This window comes from Bemisia tabaci, chromosome 5 (genome assembly GCF_918797505.1).
Source record: "Bemisia tabaci chromosome 5, PGI_BMITA_v3".
Taxonomy (NCBI): domain Eukaryota; kingdom Metazoa; phylum Arthropoda; class Insecta; order Hemiptera; family Aleyrodidae; genus Bemisia; species Bemisia tabaci.
Genome location: NC_092797.1, coordinates 896,718 through 919,464, shown reverse-complemented (window position 1 = coordinate 919,464; position 22,747 = coordinate 896,718). Strand labels below are relative to the sequence as shown.

At 38.6% G+C, this 22,747-nt stretch overlaps 1 protein-coding gene across 1 annotated transcript in view; it reads left to right on the top strand.

Annotated features, from left to right (window-relative positions):
• Positions 1-2,876: 2,876 nt before the first annotated feature.
• LOC109038459 (uncharacterized) overlaps positions 2,877-22,747 on the top strand; it is a gene marked incomplete at its 5' end in the record, with an annotated part of 38,893 nt that continues 19,022 nt past the window's right edge. Inside the window, 13 exon segments of the mRNA XM_019053502.2 lie at positions 2,877-3,055; positions 4,339-4,453; positions 5,414-5,537; positions 7,920-8,048; positions 9,255-9,370; positions 11,384-11,580; positions 12,394-12,524; positions 13,498-13,778; positions 17,146-17,220; positions 18,583-18,669; positions 20,093-20,332; positions 20,972-21,277; positions 21,975-22,553. Of these exon segments, the coding sequence (XP_018909047.2) occupies positions 4,343-4,453; positions 5,414-5,537; positions 7,920-8,048; positions 9,255-9,370; positions 11,384-11,580; positions 12,394-12,524; positions 13,498-13,778; positions 17,146-17,220; positions 18,583-18,669; positions 20,093-20,332; positions 20,972-21,277; positions 21,975-22,553 (2,376 nt within the window).

The window sequence follows — 22,747 nt, the reverse complement described above, 5'->3', positions numbered from 1 at the left end:
TTTTTTTTACCTTCCCCTAAGATTTCCACTTTCTTTCAAGTTTTGACTCCCCTCCGGATATTTCTCTCGATTTTTATCCCTCTTAGCTCCGGATATGCCCCCCCCCCCCCCGGATTGCTCTCCCCCCCCCCCCTAGATCCTTGGATGTTGACCTTCCTCGTCCAGTGATTTTGACTTCCCCCGGACTTCTTTCTGAATTTTGCCCCCCTCCCCCTCCGGATTTCTCCTACAGGATGTAACAAAAGTCCGTCCCACCCCTGCTAACTTTTGAACGAATTGAGCTAGGGAAATGAAACTTTGGGAATGTTCCTTTCTCAAAGGGGGCCATCTTTTGGTTGCGTCAAAAATTTGACTTTTTTTTCAAATAGCAACCCCTACAGGCCCGCCACATCCCATCCCAGGCCCTGGTACCAGTTTTAAGGTCCGGGCCCCCAGGTCAGAGGGGGGGGGGGGGGTTCCGAGGGGCATCCCCCGAGAAATTTTAGAATTTATACGACTAATCGGACGCATTTTGAAGCTTCCATAAATAATTTTCCATCGATTTATGCGGAATAATTATGTTTTTTTTTCTACTTTCAGCACAAAATACTTGCGAATTGTTGCATTCAAAACATCTGCAAATTTTTTTTTTTTTTTTGGGGGGGGCATGTGATACTATTTTCAGTTCTAAGAGGGCCAGGCCCCCCTGGACTCCCCCTTCGTTTGCCTATGGCAAGGGAGTTGAGCCATGAGCCATTGAAGTCGAAGATGCCCAGACTGGAGACTCTTAGCATCTGACGATGACGACGGAAAAAAATGAAACGCAGTTACTAAAAATATCACTCTGTACTGAAAATCTTGAAAGTAGATAGAAATTTTCAAAGAAGTATACTTCTTTGAAAATTTAAGAAGAATTCTTCAGTGTCCTAGCGTGTTTTTGAAAATCTATTCACCTTTTGCGAAATTTTTAGGGTAACTTTTTCACTTTTTCTTACGAAACAAGGGTTGCATGTGAATTCGTAGGGGTTTTTCACGGGTACCAGGGACCCAGTATCCCCCCTTTGTGGCGGGCCTGCCTTCATGCACGCTGGGCTTGTCGATTTCCGTTAACATTTTTGCAGTGGTGAATGCATAGCTGAAGTGCGCTTCAGCTAGAATTGTATTTACAAATGGGTGATTTTTCTACGAGGATTAAAAATAAACAAGTGGTTAGTAATGAAAACAAAATACTATGAACTATGCAAAACGATAATCCAAGTATCGGAACTTGGCTGATTTTAAAACGCCTTCAAATGCGGCGTGATACCTAACACATTCCGGAGAGTTCAAATAGTTGTATCATTGCGCCTTAGAAATGTGACGGAAGATTACAATTGAAATAGCCTTCATGCACGCTGGCCTTTTCGATTTCCGTTAAGATTTTTGCAGTCATGAATGCGCTTAAAGTGCGCTTCAGCTAGAATTGTATTTAGCAAATGGGTGGTTTTTATAGGAGGATTATAATTAAATAAGTGGTTAGAAATGGAAACAAAAGAATATGAACTATGCAAAACGATAATCTGGGTATCGGAACTTGGCTGTTTTGAAAACGCCTTCAAATGCGGCGTGATACCTCACGCATTCCGGAGAGTTCAAATAGTTGTATCATTGCGCCGTAAGAATGTGACGGAAGACTTGAATGGAAATAGCCTTCATGCAGGCTCGCCACATCCCATCTCGAGCCCTGGTACCAGTTTTATGTACCGGGCCCCCAGAACGGAGGGGGAGGATCCGAGGGGCATCCCCCAGAAATTTTAGAATTTATACGACTAATCGGACGCATTTTGAAGCTTCCATAAATAATTTTTCCATCAATTTTTGAGGAATAATTATGGTTTTTTTTTTTTTTTTTTTTTTTTTTTTTTTTTCCCTACTTTCAGCACAAAATACTTGCGAAGTTTTGCATTCAAAACATCTGGAAAATTTTTATTTCTGGGGAGGGGGGGGGGGCATGTGATACTATTTTCAGTTCTAACTCGGTCAAAAGTTAAGATATTGATCTGCGGTTTGCGCCAAAATTCTTAGTTTTTTATGCTCTTTCGAATAAAGTATCACAAGATAGGGGTTGCTATTTGAAGTAAAAAAAGTCTTTTTGACGCAACCAAAAGATGGCCCCCTTTGAGATAGGAACATTCCCAAAGTTTCATTTCCCTGGCTCAATTCGTTCAGAAGTTAGCAGGGGTGGGACGGACTTTTGTTACACCCTATTTGAACCTCCCTCCCTAGAATTTTGACTTTCTCCTAAGTTTCTTCCTCGATCTGAAATCCCGCATTTCAAAAATGAAGAATAATAATCGCTTTTAGATCAGACAAGTACCGATTTGACCGACAAATCCCATGAAAATGTCCCGTGGAGGCAAGGCCTGACACTACATTGCACATTGCACTACATACACCACGAAAAAACCCATCGGCCGATTTGAAATTTGGCGGGAACTGTCAGCCTATCAGAGGCAACTTCTGCTTTAGCCTTTGGCCTTTGGTGTGCGTTATTGTTGCCACATAGTGCTAAATAATCAACTTTTTTATTTAAACCATACTAAAAATTAAAAAATATAATTTTTATTGCATAACTTGGCAACATAAAATCGTCACATTATTTTTGTTAAGTGACGTATTTAATGGTCGCCATAACTAAATCTGCCGCCAGCTCTGCTACCATGTTTCCAGAGTAGAGAAGTACAGTACAGAGAACTGGAAATTTTAAGGTTTTTCCTTTTCACCCTTGTGAAATTAGAATTCGAGCCGTCATATTTTCATTTTTACTCGACTGAAATGTTTCTTTCAGTTTTCCGTTCTTATAATATAGCAATAAAGTTTCATCCTTGACTGCTGGTTATTCGGGAGTTTAAACCATGTCCGTAGTGTTCACAATTACTCGGTTTTCTTAGTTTCTACAGCTTTAGCTACAAGCCAGTTCTGAATTTGTACTTAAATTATGGTTGATTTCTATATTTCCCACTTTTATTATGTGCTTCTTGTGTGTTTATCCTCCTTTTTGATAAAGGAAACTCCTCCCCAGAAATGATCGTTACAGGTAATCGGTTTTTGCTTTATTGAATCTTCGATTATTGACAACCATGCGCTCTATTACTTTTATTTTTTGCCAATCCTAGCCTAAGAATGCTTAATCAGTCACGATGAGCGTACTTTATTAAGAGCAATTGGAGAAAAGCTTTCAGCATTAATAGTAGTCCAAGGTTCGGAAGCTTCGAGATTACTTGAACGATCCAAAGACGAGAGAAGAACAAACCTACTCAGGTTCTCAGGATGAAACAACATCCATAGCCATTTAGCAATTTTAGTCATGTGACCTTGTCCAGAGTTTTCACCGAACAAGTTCATCCATATCGATGGAAGATACAGGGTCTGCTTTCTTCATTCTTGTAATCGTGTATAATATTACAATTAAGTCAGATGTGTAATCTAGAATCCTGGTTGTGAATATGACCCGTTAGAGCACCTATCCAGGGGAGTTTTGTCTTTAAGGCGTTTTCTGCGCATTTACCGGTGTAGCTTTGAACACGGAAATGTTACTATCACTGTTATTCAGTTGACCATTTTAATATCAATCGTTTTGTTCTGTGTTATAAAAGACGCACAATTTAATGGAGATATCTATTATAGTATCTACTAAATCGGTCTGTTTGGAGAAACGATCCTAGAACTGAGTGCATGAATGATGCACCTAATGCTGCAGACATTTTAGGAAAGAATGTTTCAAACTTTCTATTCGTATCTCAATGAATGAAGTGGACATGGTCAAGCAAGTTAAATTCACTGCATTTGTTAAAAGCGTATGATGTTTATGGGTATGCGTCAAAACCCTTTATATTGACTGGACTGTTCATTCATCATATTCTGATTTGGAGCACACCAAATAAAATTGTGCATTTCTGATAATTACAGTTTAAAAGAGTATCTATCTTATCATGCCGTTAGGGTAACCAGTTACGTAACCCTTCTAAAGGATTGCCAATCTTAATGTTTTGTTACTTTTAGGTTTATTGGATTTATTCTTAGTGTTTGATAATTTAGGTTCATCATTACCTAGAGCTCGCGCATCATATGTTGAGACAAACATCAAAGTATTGTTTACGTCCCCATTGACCAGCGGTGCCACTTGACTTTTGCTGACTACATGTATTAACCTGTTGAGTGGCGCGAATTCAGAACTAATCGGAGATTGACGTTTGTCTCAACATACGATGCGCAAGCTTTAAGTGATTGAAGCAGAAATTTTATCAGAACAGATAATAAGCATAAACAAACAATACATTTTCAATACTATAATGCACATTTTGAACTTTTTTTTTTCAGAGAAATGTTTCACTCCAAAAGTAATCAAGAGATAGCCACTGAGGCTGCTGCTCGCATTGGCTCGTCTTTTATTCAAGGCTCAAATTTAAAACCAGGAAACAACGCAGTTGATCAGGTACAAAAATCTTGCTTTGGCATTTCAAGCCTTTTTTTTTTTAAATTATTTGTAAATGATTATCCATGATCAAAGACAATTTATTTTGGCGACCTTGCACTGCTAGTCTTATTATAGTGCAGAAGTTGTATCCAAAACTCAACGCTCAGATTTTTAATTTGTGGCTCATTTTATAAATAACAAATGTGCCATTTGCTGATAAATGCATTTACAGATAAGTTGATTTAGCTGCCACCAAAGTCCTTGAAAAAATTATCATTATTACCTCTCATCGTAAGGCCCTTTGCCATTGAGCTAATGGACCACTAGATAAGGTACGAATTTCTGCATTCTGATACATGATTCGTAACTAAAATTTCACGTAGAATACGACGCGCACAACGAAAATTACCGAACTCCTTCCGAAGATATTTAACGATTCTTGATACGTGAATTCAAACCACCCGCTCATGAAAACTCAATTCTCTACGTGATTCACATCGCGCGCTGAATGTTATTATGACAGTCTCTGCTATATAAAAATCTGGCAACCTCAATCTTGACGCTTTGGCTCAGCTATAGCAAATTGCTTTTAGTTTGAACAACACATGGTGGGAAATGAACATTGCTCGATTGAGAAGCTTGCTGAAACCGTTGTAGTGGGCGATTTGACTCACGTTGAGCTCTGAGTTTCTTGTGAGAGGGCAGTTCAAATTCTTCGTAACCAATGTGAAATAAAAACGTCGGTATCTTCATTAGGAGTTGGTTTCAGTAATATTCGTTGCGTGAATCGTTTTCTACGTGAAATTCTGGTTAAGAAACATGTATCAGATCGCTTAAATTCGTACCTTGTCTAGTGGTCCATTGCATGCAAGACTTTAAAACTGCTGAAAATAATATCTCAGGTACCTATTTCTGAAGCTTAATTTTAAAAGTTCGTACATCATCCCATATACTTATGTTTTTTGAATTGCTTTTCAGATGATTATTCAAAAAAATCCAAATGATCTGTTCGCCACAGAGCTAGAGATTAATGACACGCCATTGGCCACGCGTAATCTCCTCACAAAAGGAATTACTCAAGAAGAGATCAGTAGCATATCAGGTTTGTCGCTTTATTATAATATGAGGAAGACAGTAATCACTAGTTATGATGAGCTGTAATGTTTGCAACAATGTTCGACTATGTTTTGCAAATAAGGGACCAATAGCCCTGGCTCACTCTACAGTTCAGGGTCTTGAAAAGCACCACCCCTGTAACCCCTAAGATTCTTGCCCCTTCTCAGGGTAGTCCCTCAAGAATTTCAGAGGTTCCCATCAGTGGATCTCCTTGACCCAGGGGCACTCACAAAATTTTAAGTCTCTTTCTGTATTCTTGTGATGCCTGCTGTTGGAGGTGCAGGACTTTTGGATCACCCTGCAGAAACAACTTAAGGTAGCATTTTCCTACAAAAAAATGAAATCAGCAAAATATCATAGCTAGGTTGCTTGTCAATGTACGGATTCAATTGGACCGCGTTAAACAGAAAGGAACCAAGCCACATCAGCTATTGCCAAATTTAATTGGCTAATTTAATTTTTTACATGCAAACAGTTTTGTGGATTTTTGTGCAAATTTCAGAGAATTTTCTCCACAGTACGAAGCAAATTCCTAACATTTACAAAAGATCCGCACAAACGTTTTCTTGTAAAAAATTAAACTGCCCAATTAAAATTGGCAATAGCTAATGTGGCTCGGTCGCTTTCTGTTAAACGCATAGAGTACAATAGAGTTGCAATGTACTGGAGCGCCAATGAAGTCAATCCGCGAACAGGCCTTTTCGAGCCCCTTGTTCGCCGGAAAGTGTGAACCAAGTGTGAACCCGATGGCATTTTGTAACACGGCGGCTTATGAGAGAATCGCGGACTGTGAGTGGTTTTTGGGATTTCTTATTGTAAATCAATAATTATTTTCGCGAATTTTGGCAAATTATATTGACCAATATCATAACAAATTAAAAATGTACAGAGCTCCCAGTTTTAATGAGATAAATTTTATACCTGTGTTTTCTGAGCGGACCCCAGAGCTCGGGCCCGGCGGATACAGTACCGCTAATCGCCGCAGACTAATCTCAGAAGTCCTGGACAAAACAGTCTCAAAAAGTGACTTCATCTACGCTCCAGTACATTGCGACTCTATTGCACTCTATGGTTAAACGCAGGGCAATTAACCTCGATTTTTCAATTATTTTTGAAGTATAATGCTGTTATTCTAACAATAATGAAATACTTATAGTCTGTGCAAACCAATTAGACCGAGTAAAAATTTGGGCATTTTCGAGAGAGCCGAGAATTGCAACGTCGGATCCCGGCGAGGGGCCGCTGGGTCAGCGCTGAGCTCACCGGTGTATTGTTCCCATTGTGTCCACGCGGGGTCTTTACCTGGCGGCCAGACTCTAGTCATTAAGGCCCTCTGGCCATTGGTGGACCAAAAATTGCACACCAATTTATATCATTTGTGAATTTTTCCCTCATTTCAACGGATTCGGATTCATCTTGCAATCCTGATGAAAAATATATAGAATTATACGTAAATATAATGGTAAATTATTGTATTACAGAACTTTTTTGGAAAGCGCTGAAGGAATTTGCAAGTTCTGTAATACAATAATTTACCATTATATTTACGTATAATTCTATATATTTTTCATCAGGATTGCAAGATGAATCCGAATCCGTTGAAATGAAGGAAAAATTCACAGATGATAAAAAAATTGATGTGCAATTTTTGGTCCACCAGTAGCCAGAGGGCCTTAATGACAAGGGTCCGGCCACCACTTAAAGGCCCGGCGTGGTCACAATGGGAACAATACTTTGGTGAGCGCAGCACTGACCCAGCGGCTCCTCGCTGGGATCCGACGTTGCAATTCTCGGCTCGCCCGAAAATGCCCAAATTTTTACTCGGTCTAATTGGTTTGCACAGACTATAGTTCAGATGCTGACATGTACATTGCACAGACCATGAGCTCTAGCGTTTTTCACAAAGCACTATACGCCAAACTCAGCTAGGTAAAACATGGAGTATGCCTGTCACTAATTCTTGAAGCTTAGATGGCTTATATTGAGGACTTTTTTAATTTAGTCAGAAGGTTTGAAATGAGTTTGTTTCAAGTGAAATGCAGGGTAAAAATTGGAAGTCTCCAACGACGAAGTTAAATTTAATTGCAAATGCAGAAATATTGTCAAGCATGAAACTGGTAGAGTGTTTTTCATCCTTCTCTCTTTCCCCCCCCCCCCCTTCAGCCCTTTTGCCTGAATTTTAAGAGCTGTGATTTTTGTTTTTGTGAGAACAACTTTCATATTTTTTCTGCAGTCATTAATCAACTTGAAAGGTACCCTATTCTTTCTGTTCTTTAAAACAATATGCATGATTATTGTCTAATTTTACCTCAATCCAATGAGCAATTCATGTATTTTATCAAAATTATGAAATTGGTCCCTTTTTCAGGTGCTTCAATATCTACACGTGGGCGGTATTTTAGTCCAGCAGAGAAGGAAAAAATTGATGGCAAGTTTCTCACTAGTGATCGACCCTTGTATTTGCACATTCATGGTCCCACCCGACAGAGTTTAGACCGTAAGTGTTTCCCCTGAAATATTGGTCAGCATTAAATTTGTTTCTGTAGAAATTGTAGCATTTTCGCAAAGACGTTGGCCTCTCATTCTTTGCATACAGTCCCTACTGCTGTGAAAATGGTGAAATGAGATGCCTTTTGGGAATGAGTCATTAGTTGACAGAGACAGTTTTAAGGAGCACTTTCTTTGTCAAATTAGGTCCAAAATTTGGTATTCAGTGGCGTGGCGTGCTTTGCGATATATCGATTGTTATACCATTTAAACCTATGGAAAATGATCGATAGACGTGTTCGCAGCGAACACCTTAATAATCGATTCTTTACCATAGGTTTGAATGGCAGAACAATCGATACATCGTAATTCACGCCACGCCACTGTTGGTATTTAACCTTTCGACTGATAATGCTGTAGTATCCCAAAAATGAGGTATTCACTATTCAGTTCATTTGTGTGCTTATTAATAAAGTTACATAGTACCTAATGTGACTTTCGTCAGCCCTGATCATGCCAAGTGAAAATCCAAAGTTGGTTTCTTTCAAAACGAGGTGGTTTTAAGCTTCAAAACAATAGCTTTCTCAAGCTCAATTTTGTTGTCATTTTTGTAGAAGAATGTTCCTTAATGTCTCTGCTGCAAAGTAGCTCTAAAGACGCAATTTTCAAATTTTTGGCATGAAGATCCCTTTTCTTGTGGACAGTTACCATTTTTGGATACTATTTTTATTTGAGTCCTGGGATGTATGGGATCCTTTTGACGCATGATGTACAATAATAACCATTTAAGCAGCGGGTAACAACGCTCATTTTCTTTTGAGTACCACCAAAACATTTTGGTGGTATTTATATGAAAATTAGCCTTGTTACCCACTGTTTAAATCGTTATTTTTGCATATCTTGTCACAGGCTGTGGAGCATCAAACATATCTCGTCTCTTTTTGACGCAAGTCAAGGATAATTTGCATGATCCCTGATGACCCCTTCTCTGAAAAACATCTCACTGTGATTGACCATCAGCGTCTCCTGTTCGGAACGCATAACACCTTGGCGCCATTCATTTAAGTTTTGGTCGCTTAGCGTCCTACAACCATCCTATCAGCCTTCTGAGCTAACACAAAAATTAGCTCTGGCTATCATTACAGTTGATCAGGAAATAGGTTAATTCCTTACCACCTCTGTGATTTGTGTAACTTCTTTCTTTATTGTTTCTCAGTGGCCATGCAAAAAATCCACTGCCTTATCAGAGAAACTTCCAGGATGGAACCAATCAACAGGTTTAAACAAACTCCTCCACCAATGATGACCATGCAAACAGGACAGCCAAGCATGGTATGAATTTCTTTTTTCTTCTCCATCTTCAACGTCATGCTGACATTTTAGATCCTCATTAATTTTCAAACATAGTTTTTAAAAAATGGGGAGGTAGTTAGCAGCTATTTCCAAAAATTTTAGGTACTTTGTACCTGTTTTTGCCCTTTTCATCCAACCAAAAACAAATTAAGGCAAAGTCCTGCTGTTAAAAAAGAAGATCATCGATCAAGATTATCTGGATGCGACTGAAGCTCAATCTGGATCCTTCACGAGATTACATGGAAAGCTTGCAGAAGGTTGTATTTGGAATCTGGATGAATTTTGCAGCAGATGAAATCGTTAATTGCACTCATTGGGGAAAAAGAGTTATAGGGAGGATTTGATGTTTGAAAGAACTCGACATTTTTCTGTAAAATTTTCACCACTTGTTATTTTTCTATGTTATATTTGAATCACTAAATACAAAAAGGGCACATGTCCAGAAAACCAAATTGTTCAAGAGACACAAAAAACTGTTTATTTCGTGGTAGATATTCTTAGGAAAGTTGTTATGTTTAAAAAAATATCTACCACGTAATAAACAGTTTTTTGTGTCTCCTGAACAATTTGGTTTTCTGGACATGTGCCCTTTTTGAATTTAGTGATTTATTTATGGAATCATCATGTAAATCCTTGCTCTTTGTAACTGTTTTCCTCTCCATGATTTTACTACTTAAGTAAGCATGTTTGATTATAGAATCTGATGTATTTTGCATAGCCAAACAGCTTTTTGCATAAAAACGATGAAGAAATTTAATTTCTTTACATTTTTTTGCATTCATCAATTCTATTTACGATGGTATACATAAGTAAAAAAAAACTAGAAAATAATCCAGGAAAACAAGGTGACAAGCTACGATAGATGAAGGAATTGAAAAAATTCATTGAAATAATTTAATGAAAGAGGTCATCGATACAAATATGTAGGAAGAACGCCTTAAAATAAATTAAATTGCTGATGCATTTGTAGATTTGATGAATGTGTCCATGTGTGATGAATTCTATTTAAGAATAAGAGTGTCTTTAAGATGTGTCGACCTTTTGATTCTTATTCCTCTCTATAAATTTTTGTTATTTTATTTCCTCTAATTTCTTTTTTTTTACATAGTAATGAATTTTTAATTATTTTTATTATTCAGGTGGTTAAGTGAAGTCGTGTAATATTTGCATTCTAGTATTTTTTATCGTTACTTCACTGAATCAAGCTCACTAAATGGGCCTGTTGCATGCAAGAGATACAGCCGCGCGAATAGACTATTTAGAGGTTAAATGACACAAAAATTACGATGGTCACATTGAAAAAGTCTGAAATACACTCCTTACTGCGCAATTTGCGTTGTTAGGAACGCGCTTTTTCAAATTTCCCGCGTCTGGGGGCAGTTTTCTAATCACCGGAAACGAGCAAACGGCGGGCTCGGTGATTTCCGGAAGATGCCGAGTCGTTGTTGTTGTTATTTTTTCCTTCAGTTTGTTTACAAACCCAACGTGATCTCTCATAGTGGTCCATATACGTTTTATGCGGTAACCAAATCGATCAACTTTTAAATATCCAACGCAATCCTTCTACATTTCATTTCACGATATCACGAGCTCCGATTTTTAGGTTATGTTGTCAGTTTTAGTTGACCGGAAATAGCCGCGAGTTGCCGTTAATTGTTTCTGTTAGAAAACTGCCCCCAGACGCAGGAAATTTGAAAAAGCGCGTTCCTAATAACGCAAATTGCGCAGTAAGGAGTGTATTTCAGACTTTTTTAATGTGACCATCGTAATTTTCGTATCATTTAACCTCTAAAACGTCTATTTGCACGGCTGTATCTCTTGCATGCAACAGGCCCATTCTACTCAGATGTTTTGCTTAGATACCCTTATGATTGAGAGAGCTCCGAATTGTTGGAATAAAAGTCATCCTCATGAAACTTAAAGCCTCTGAATTACGTGTAATTCTTGCAGATACTTTTTTTAAAGGATATTCACTGTTGGATTCATTTTCAGGAGAAAGTACTGGTAGGCATGGATCATGCCCCTCCCGCATTTGATGTTCGCAGCAAGGTCTTGGGCCCAAACAATACAAACCTTCTCTACGTTAGTCATGAAACTGGTTGCAATGTGACTTTGCGAGGACGTGGTTCTGGCTTTATCGAACCTGGATCAAATCAAGAGTCTCCAGAGCCTCTCCATGTCTGCATCGAGTGAGTTTTCCATGAAATCCTGTTTTTTTTTTATTTTTTAGATTGATCAATTCATTGAATACAGGTTCAAAGCATTCTTTGATTTGCTCTGCAGACCACCTCAAAAAAGATCAAATCATCTAAAAACTCATGAAATTGGGAATATGTTGATAATCCCTCTAATTCCATAAAAATGTTTGCCAAGTTTTCTCAAAGCTCTTCATAATTTTAAAACAAAAATTAAAAAGAAAATAAATTTAAAATTTGTCTATCATTGATGATTATCCAATTATGTTTAGTTATCTTCATAATTATGTTTACTTTAAAATGCTTCAAAACCTACATCAGAAAAAGAATTTTAAGATAATCGAAATCTACAATCACTATTCAGCAGAAATCATGAAACTTGGCTGTTTTAGCTCCCAAAAAACTCGGAGTGAAAAATTTAAAAAATAAAGGAGGTGAATTGCAGCTTTCACTGAGGGATTTATTCTCAAATGAAGGCCCAATTTTCAAATTTAAGAGTTTATAAATTTCTCAGTGAGTTTATACTTTACATCCTGCAGAATAATCTATTTGTCTACTTGTCCTTGCTTAAATCATATGATGGTTTGGCCTCTAGTCTACGATCATCAGGCCAATGTTAAACCTGATGATCAGGACTAAAGTCCCCAAAAATTCCATTGTCCCATAATATAAAAAGCGGAAATACAGAGTAAGCAAACAAGAGGGTAAGACACAAAAAAAAAAAAAAAAAAAAACCATTACATACTTCTCTCCATGTTAATAAAAATGATGAAGTGCTTCAAGTGACATCAAACTTTCACATTTTAGGCATATGAAACCAGAGATGGTTCAAGCTGGCAGGCAATTGGTCTGCAACTTAATTGACACCATCCAACAAGAACTTGCCTTACATCCAACATCTCTACAGCATCCACCTCCCCAAATTCAGCTTCAACAAGGTGCAAATTTTTATTATAATCTATTTATTTGTTTACCTTTATTGTAAATTGTTTGAATACAGTTATTGTTGATCGATACAATGCACTGCTTTCAGTTCAGGACATCATCATACTGTTCAAGTACCACCACGTAGTAACACATCATTGGGGAAATATTGAAAACAAAAAATCATAACTATGTTACCCAAACTGAAGATTTTCTTTCTAAATCAAATTGGTGGTCGTATATAGTGGAAATATCGAGAACTTTGAATGGCAGTAGTTTTGGAACAGCTTAACTTCCTGACTGGCGAAAAACCAAAATCTGCTTAAGTCAAATTGGACACTGAACAAATATCAAAATGTCCTACAGTGAAATGTTTTTCCTAATTGACCGAATTGATCCTGACAATTTCACAAGTATTTCGTATCAGAGATGGAAAATTTTCAAGAGCAGATTTGACGGATGTTGATTTTGGCCTCTTTTCCCTCTTTTTTATCAGCAGGAAGGTTTGAATCATCGAATCCAAGTGTAATCAAAAAGTCTCATATTCTTACTTCCGAGTTGATTTTGGTAGCGTTGACTATGTCAACGTTTCTTGCATTATGAGCTTTTGAATTTGAGGAGGAAACATATCTTCAGGTACTTTATCTCGTACCCTGTCTTTGGTTTGATTCTTGAAATTGATAGACAAAGAAAAAGAGAAATTGAAGAGATCCTATCGGTAGAAGCGGGTAGTTGCAATGGACAAAAGAGATAAGTAATAGACTAACTAATGATAACTCAGGAGAGACCTTATAGTTGGTCCATCACTTTCCCCCTTTAGTCTACAACAACGGCCTGTTTCAACCAACAGGATTGCTCTGTTTTCCTTTTATCTCTGTCTATCAATTTCCAAAATCAATCTGCAGGCAGTCCATTTTCTATTTGTTTTTGTAAAACAAACGGGTAAGGCAGAGAAGTTATAGAGGTGTTTGTATCTCATTGCTGCAGGTCAGCAGTGTGTCCAGACTGTGAGCATGGGTCAAGGAGGTCTTGTGACACTGCAGCCGAGCGGAGATCAACTGGCGGCTGGGATGGTTGCGACATCCATTGCACTGCCCGTCATGACAACGCAGCCAGTAACAGCCCAGCTGGTGTCAGTGCCTCCACCTTCGCTGGGCGTTCCTCCTCCGCAAGCACCGCCTTCAGTGAGTCAGGCCACACAGTTAGCTCTCCCGCCACCAGGCATACATATCCCGACACACGCAGGACCAATGATTCCCTCGCAACAGGTCAGTATCAATACACAGGGCTAGCGAAAATGAAGCGAGGAATTCGCATGTAGGATTCTTGTTATTCTTTTAGCACTGAATCTAAAAATGAAATTGGTGTTTTCCTATTGTAGCAGAATTTCTTGGATACTGCTTCAGGATTGAGAAAAATGCTTCATCCTACCTTTTGAAGGGAAACAAGCGGATAAGATTTTCATTGGATACTTGTAAGTGAACAGATTTTGTTGTTCAACTGAAGAAGCTTGGGTTTAAAAAAAGAGAATAAAAAGTCTTAAGTCTTGTAATAGGTTTTTAATAGGCAAAAAACTGACAATGAGAAACAATGAAAAAAATTAAAGAGTCATAAAAGTTAATAAGACAGTGCTGAGAATTTATCACTTCATCTTGCACCCACCGCAAGTGTTAATCAAATTAATCAAAAAAACGAGCGGTGATGGCGGGAGGAAGAGACTAGACACGAAAAAGGCCACGGAAACCCATCTACAGCACCTATGACAAGGTTGCCGCATTCACTGGAGGAAGAACCCTAATAACCTTTATCAGAAGCATGATCTGTTGTGATAGTTGATTAACTAGCATTTGCGCTGAAATTCTTTTTTCCAAATAATTGACTTGATAATTGGGTTTGATCTGGGACGCGGGATTAACAATTTGTTGAACTGGCTGAGGGCCTTTTAAAGCATTAGCGAAAGTCTTATCAGACTTTGTCGTAATGAGAGGAGGCGCAGGGGCAAACACTAGGGCTTATTCCCTAAGTTTCCGAAAATTCACAATTTTCTTTTTGGGAATTCCCCTGTAAACTCTGCATCCTTTAAAATTACTGGCATGATTTTCTGAGCATAGAGCACAAGTTGGTAAGAGGGGACCAATAGGTTTAACAAACTCAAAAACAGGACCAATTTCGTCATCCTGTCTAAGGAAGCAGAAATTTTTTACGGACGGGTCAACAGGGCGCACTTCTCCCGCGTGAAGTTCACTGCGGAGGATATACCTCGGCTCCCTGAAACAGCAAGCCTGGGTGCAGCCCAGTGCAAGGCATTTCCGTACTGAGGGACCTCCCTCCTCACCCTAGGCAACTCCATCTTGACGACAATCTCAGTAATGGCTGTGATTTTCAGGGGTGCACAATATACTAGATCACGCGATAAATTATCGCGTGAAATTGTGGAAGGCCTTCCCGATTTTCGTAAGCGCGATCACGCGATAAATTATCGTGTGAAAATGTGGAAGCGTCCCAAATTTTGTGGAATTTTTTTTTCTTTCTTTCTTTTCGTTTCTTTTCTCGCTCTTCACTTTGAATCTCATATTTTTTACCGAAACATTGTGGAAGGGTTTTCACAATCTTCACCAAAATCTTCGGGAAAAGTTTCCACATTTTTTACCAAATTATTGTGGAAGAGTTTCCACAATTTTTACCAAAATATTGTGGATGGGTTTCCACAATTTGGACCAAAATATTGTGGAAGAGATCCATTTGTTTCTAGTGTTGTATTATTTCACATGTGTGGCCGAAAAATTGTGGAAGGGTTTCCGGTTTCCACAATTTTTACCGAATGATTGTGGAAAGCTTTCCACAATTTTTAACAAAGTGTGGAAGGCTTTCCACAACTTTTACCGAAATATTGTGGATGGGTTTCTACACTTTGGATCAAAATATTGTGGAAGAGGTTTCACATGGCCGAAATACTGTGGAAGGGTTTCCGTTTCCGATTTCCACAATTTTTACGGAATTATTGTGGAAGGCTTTCCACAATTTTTCACAAAGTTAGAAGGGTTTCCACAATTCTTACCGAAATTTCCAAAATTACAAGGTTTCCAAAATTTTCCACAAAATATAGAACACCCTGTATAATTTCCCACGCAATGAGGACTGGAGAAGGGTTTCCACAAGTTTACAGAAAAATTGTAGAAGGCCGCCCAAGAGTTTTTCATGGAAGATTGTGGAAAGCTTTCCAGTCTTAATTTTTGCAAATTAGTTTCTTGTCTATGTCAGTCAACAACCCTCCCCCTAATTCCCCCCTGGAAAGAACAAAAAAAAAACAAAAAAACAAAAAAAAAGTCATCACTTTTTGTGGAAGGAGTCACGAAATTGTGGAAATTTTTTAAAAAATTTTTGTGGAAGAGGAAAAGCTTATCGTGCGAAATTGTGGAAGGATAGTAAAATGTGCACCCCTGGTGATTTTTAGCAATATCATTAGAGACTAAGTCAATGTTAAAAAGTGGAATAGGAAATTTAGTTGCATAATTTCTTATCTGACTAATGTTTTTCACTTGAAAGCCGTTATGTCTTTCAATCCCTGTTTTTATCTGCTCTATAGGATATAATCTATTGGAAGACCTCTAAAAACTATTTTAAAGGATTTGTTTTCTTTAATTTGGAATGTATACAATTTGATATTTTTCGCAATTAGATGAAGCTTAAGTTTTTCATATTCTGAGAAAGTATTAACTGTAATTTTTACTTGAGATCTATTGACTACTTTAAGCATGGAGGCAGGAGCAACGAGGCCAATCATTTCTGTTTTGATGAAGGAACTGAAACTTCGGTTATGAAAAAAGGGGGGGGGGGTTTCTTTTCTACTGCTAAGCTACTAAATCTATTGGACTTATCACTAGCCACAATATCACTAATTTTATTACTATTGTCTTTTAATACACTATTCTTAAGTGAGGAGCCAGTTTTAGAAAGAACTACAGTTCTTTTCTTAGCTGGTCCCTTTGAAGGTGAATTCGGAGTTGATGTTGGTTTCCTTTTCTTGGACATGACAACCTTCCAAACTTCTTCTGCCTTTTTTATGTCCTTTTGAGACGGTAAAGTCGGAGGGGGCTTGAAAGTGAACCTTGGTGGTGCTGGATCTTGATCCTTCTCCTTCGAAATGGGCGATGGCAAGGGCAAGAGAAATTTCTGTGAAGATGAAGGGGTGGTTTCCATGCGGGAGACATTACTTTCACTGGAGGCTTCATATAATCCAGAGGTAGAGGAAACAGGAAGAGAATGCTTACCTGGATTCTTTTGTATCTAATAATGTAATTTTTGTTATGTTTTTGTAGCTGAGCAGCTAGGCACCTGTGTTCGATTGCTCTGTTTGGCAATTTTGGTGGTTAAGACATGTTTTCACACCTTTGCTATTTTTTTCATTCATCATCGTGTTTTTTGAAAATATAAACCAATAATTGTTTCATTTAGAAATATGTTCCAAGCTCTTAAAATTTTTGTTGAGCGTTTTAGCATTTTTGCAAAATTTTAAAAATTGAAATTGCTTTGCAGAACTTCAAATAGCGAAATTTACTAAGTAAAAATAGCTTTGCAATCGTGTTTTTTTCTATACTAAAGTACTTACAATATCTCCTATTTTCTGCCTTTCAGAATGTTGTTCAACACCAAGTATTGTTGCAACAGCAACCTCCTCCAGTTACCGTTACCACTTCACAGCCACAACAGGTAATTTTTATCTCATGGGTTTTTTTTTCACCTTTTCCTTTATTATATTTGCATCTCAAACAAATACTTTAACTTTCTGACATGATTAAATGGATTGTTTCATTATCAGGCTAGATTCTGGGTGTGCTTGCTTTACAACAGAAATTGGTTTATCATGGAAATAAATCAGAACGCACCGTGTCGGAAAGGTCTGAAGTCATAGTTGAGACCCACCTTGATAGATATAGCCACAAGTGTGAATAATTCTGAGTGAGGGTTACTAAGTAATGACAGAAATGCTGCAGGGAGAATATGATTTCGCTGAATGAAGGCAGATGCTGTGTTGGTGGTAGTCAGAGACAAGACACCCATCACTAGTATCTTGACAATTGTGGAAGCCTTTACTTTCGGGACTTCATTATTCAACTGTTGACCTACCTTCTTAGTTAATGTTAAACAACGTGTTGGCAGTTTTGTTTTGCAAACAAACCGAAATTAGGGAAATTTGTTTGGCTCATAATGTCACCCGGAGCTCATCATCCACCATGTAGGTAGGTCAACAGCTGAAAAAAGAGTCATGACTGTTGCTCCCTTAAAATTGTCCACAAGGAAGTGTTGAATCCCTGAAAGTGAAAACTTCCACCTGTGGCCAAGAGGCCAGTGGAGGGTCTCTTGTTGTCGGTGGTAATGCAGACCGATTAGACATTGAAATGTAATGTATTGCAAGGTGAAGATGGTCTTGTCTTGCCGACCTAGTTTTAATTTTCGGGCCGCAGAGGAGGGAGGAAAAGGAGTTCTCTAACTTGAAAATTGAGATGTCACAATGATGCGGAGAAGTTTTGGTCTTACGGGATATTTTGTACCAGCAGCCTATACATGGACAAGCATGAGCATATCTCTTCTTTCCCCTCACAAAAGAACTCAACTACATTTTAATGCTGCCAAATTCCCCCTTCCCAATTGCATAAATTGTCATAAATCTTTGGCATTCCCAACTGAAAATTTCATTGATTTTTCCTCTGATTTCATGCAGAAATCAAAAAAAATTTGGACGAAAATTATGGAGGTACATTTTTGCAAACAATTAAATTCTTTGAGTTAATTTCGCAACTTCAAAATAGATTTACGTTCCAGCGTACGGGAAACGATGATCCGATACTGTTTCTACTTGCATGTCCAGGTGAGACAAAACAAAGGACATATCGGAATGATGAACTCGCCAGTGCGCCATGGACCCTTCTTTTGGAAAGTTTTTCAATCAAATGAGTAAAAAACTTTCTAGTCAATTTTGGCTTTATCTTAAAGAGTGCCTTGGCTGCATCCAACTTTATCTTTGACACTTTTCAGTTTATTCGATACAATATCTTCCTCCCTTTGTTGTAGGTGCTGGTTAGTCATTCCGGAAACACGATAACGAATTCTACTTTTTCAAATGGGATCATTGCTCAACAATCCTCACTTCCCATTCAGGTATGCTCTGATTCTATCTTCCTCAAGTCGGAAGAATATTTTATTTTTATATCTCAGTCATTGCTAATTTTGTTTTCATCCCTTTATTTGTTCTATTTCAAAGCCTGTTGGAAATATTCAATCTCTTTCAGGACCCCTTGTAAAATGGATAGCTAAGTCAATGAGTCAGTTAAGCTTAGGTGGATGCTGCCTACTAATAGTTAAGCTTGTAGCTTTTTGTACAAGAAAAATGATGAACGCAGTGGAATATTGGTAGAATTGAAAAATCCAACTAGCCACTCTGTTTGAGCTCTAGACCCAAGCGTGTATCATATCTTTTCTTGATCAACAATATAACTTGCTTAATCTATCTTTGTAGTTTCCACCATTATATCAACCAAGACATATGAGTGGTGGAATGCCCAAACCACATATTTCCGTTTGCAACATTGCTCACTTAAACTACTCAACAGAAATTCTAAATTAAAAAAACTGCCTTGATTTTTCTTCTTTGTATGAAGAAAACTCTGTGAAAACATTAAGAAATGATAATGACTTTCTTCCCTTTAAAAGAATAAAATAGGAGCGGAGATTTTAAAACACTGCAAACTAAATATGTGGTTTGGGAGCTTCACCATGGATGTATGTTCCCAGTCAACAATCAAGCACCAAATTCCTGTTCAGGTATTTTTAATTTTGCATTTTAGAATGGATTTTCTTGCAATTGCTCTCCTGAAATCCAAACTAGAAAATCAACTGCCAGCTTGGTTCTTTTAAAACCTTTGAATCATGCAGTGAATAAAATGTCTGAACTAACTCATTACCTTATCATGTTGACTTGATGAAAGAAAACAAATCTCTCCAAACTGTGGAAACACATATTCTGCCCACAGAGTTTTGAGTACCTCACTTTCAAATTCTTATCTTCCAAGAGGGAGCCCAAAACATCACTTCTGGTCAAAATTATGTTGAGAAAATATATCTTTCTTTAGGAAAAGTATTGTAAGTGCTTTTATTTTTGAATTTGAGTTATCAATGGTTGCCAATTCTTTAGGTACTTTTACATGTGAAAATAATAGCTTTTTGCCTAATAACAGTCAACGATGCATTATAAAAAATTGGGAAAGTTGAGGAAAGTGCATATTGCAAGTTTGGAAAGTTTTGGCAAGAGTGAGAATTTTTTTACTGCCTATCTTTCAATCTTTGGTTCTGTTTAACTTGAAAGATTATTGGCAACCAAAAGTATGACACGCACTATGAAACTCATGTAAAATCCATCATAATCTCCATGCTGTGTTCTCAGAATCTTTTTAAAATGAGGTATAAGGAGCATCAATTTCGGTGATAATTATTACCTTTTCGAGGTTTTCCAATTATTTTAACTCCTTGTTCTGTGATCTGTTTTGGTATAATAAGGGTGCGTGTGTTATTTCTCCATTTTCAGTATGTTCAAACCGCCAACGGAACGATCATGGCAGTACCAAGTCAACCACCGATAATTAGTCACCTTGTTCATCAACCTTCAATCACTAGTCAGCCCCCACCGTCCAACAGTATTCAGAGCAGCATTCCTCCGCCGAACATTTTGGGTCAGCCACCAACGGGAGTGCCACCACCAGTTCTTCACCAGCAAGTACAAGTTGCGCACCTCCAGCCCCAAATCCTCCAGCACCAAAACCAGCAGGTGGGTAATTTTGTAACAATAAATGGGATGGGTAGGGAAAACCGGGAAATGTCAGGGGAAAACTGCCAAGTCACTTTTATTTACTATATAGAATGGGTTTGACGTTTCTAACAACAAACTTTGCCTAAAAACTATTTATAATTATGTATGTTTAACCATCTGGAAAAACCATCTTAGACCTCTCAGTGTGACCTCAACTTAATATTCCAATGCAAACTGCCTGAGCTGAACACCCCCCTCCCCCCTCAGTTTTGTACTGGCACTCATTAGAGTTAAATAAATTTTGACTCTAATTGTAATTTTTGGAATATCTTGGCTTTGATTTCTTCACCTTGTTTTACCATCTGACATATCTTCGATTACTGTCAGGGAATTTCACCAAAATGTCCCCGGGAAATGTGAGGGGATTTCATTTTCTAAATTCTGTGGCAACCCTTGGCAAAAATCAAGAAGTGATTTTTAAATGATTTTTCCTTTGTACTCTGTGTCTACTGCTTTGTTCATCAATTTCAATAATCAACCTGCTGTAAACCCTCATAGTTTTTACCAGATGATGTTGACTCGCACCGTAGCCTACTAAAAACTGGCACTCTTATGCCAATCTTTCGTCACGTTCTGAAAGAATGTTTGTTTACCCAGGTAATGTTGCTGCAGTATCATCAACAAGGTCAGGTGGTTCAACAACCAGGACAAGTCATCCAACCAGGTCAGATAACCATCGACCAGAGTGGGATGCAAGGGCATTTTGTCACTGAGCAGCAGCCCAGCCTGATACAGCAGCAACCAGGGATCCAGGGAGTCCCAATTCAGCAGCAAGGCATACCACAACAGCAAAACATTATCCAGCATCAGATTATTTCCCAGCAGGGCTTCCCACAGCAGCAAACATTACAGCATCAAAATGTACTGCAGCCGGGCTTGCCGCACAGTATGATTCAACAACAGGTTAAATAACTCTTTCGTTATGATTACAAAATTGTGTCTGGTGTTATGGCTGTGCTCGCTGTTTGTATTTTTGTTTGTAAATCTTACTCAGGAGATTGTGACAAAAATCATGTCAAAAAATCTAGAAAGTAAGCATTCGCCAGCCAGGGTGGTCCTATCTGAGTGGTGACAAGACCACCCGGGCCGGTGCCGATGAGCGTAGCCTCATGAGCATCGGAGTCCGAGCCTCGGGTATGGGTGGCGGAGAAGTGGAGAGGGGCCGGAGTGGACTGGAAGGGAAGGGCACAAGAGGCGCCGCACAATGGTCCGGCCGGCAGGACCTCCGTTCACGCATATAAAACAGCGAATATCTCGAAAACCGCACATGGAATCTCTTTTGGCCCGTGAGAACTTCTGATCAAAATGACTAGCAAAGCAACATGTCAAAGATTCATCCAGTTTTAGTGGGGGGGGGGGGGATTTCCCATAAGGATGGTACGGGGCTCTTTGACAAAAATATTGACATGAAATATTTGCCTGTTAGAACTAAGGTCTCTTTTCGAGGGAGCAGTCACACTGAAAAATTACGTATTTAAGTATTCTCTGTATTTTACTTACTTTGTTTCAAATGAGAATTTAAGGAATTATTTAGATACAAGTTTATTAATTATCCACATAAACAAATATCATTAATAATTAATCATGATCTTTTTTCTAGGTGCAGCAGAGTATTCCACAGCACACGATCCAGCACCAGACTATGACACAAATGATGCCGCAGCAACAAGGCCTACAACAGCACAGCATACACCAACAACAAGGCATGCATCCTCCACCAATGCATCAACAGCAAATCATAACGCAGAGTTTGCCCCAGCAACAGAATCTGCTTCCCCAGCAGAATGTCATGCAGCGTCCCCAGTTTGCACAAAGTATGCCCGAGTCAGAGGGTCAGCACTATCAGCAGCAGCTGCCAATGAATCAATCATCGTTTGAGCGAATGAAACAGCTAGGAGCGCAACAGTCTCAGCATTCACAGCAACAGCAATCAATGCAGCAGTCGCAAGAGCAGCGATCCCAGCAAGCGCAGGAACAACTGATGCAGCTTGCGCATCAGCGATTGCAGGTGCCCGGTGGACAGTCGAGCCAGGGCTCTCCGCAGAATCGGCCCTCACCACCGCACCAAGGCAGGCAGTCACCCAATGTCCTACTGTCCCCACAGTCAAATGTCCGCATCATGTCGCCCATGCAGACTGTCAAACATCAAGCTCAGAAGCGTTCTTATGATGAATACACTGTGAGTCATTCTGTTCCACGATTTTTCGCTTACTTCTTGATTTGAAGGAATTCTAAAGAGTTTATTAAGCCTCTAAAAGCCAACAAAACAGTTGAAACAGTTAAACGGAAGTAGTTGAGAAACTTCCTCCCATATCAGCATCCCAAAGTCAAAAGGTACCTAACTCCATTTTAGTCATTGCAAGATATCAGGGA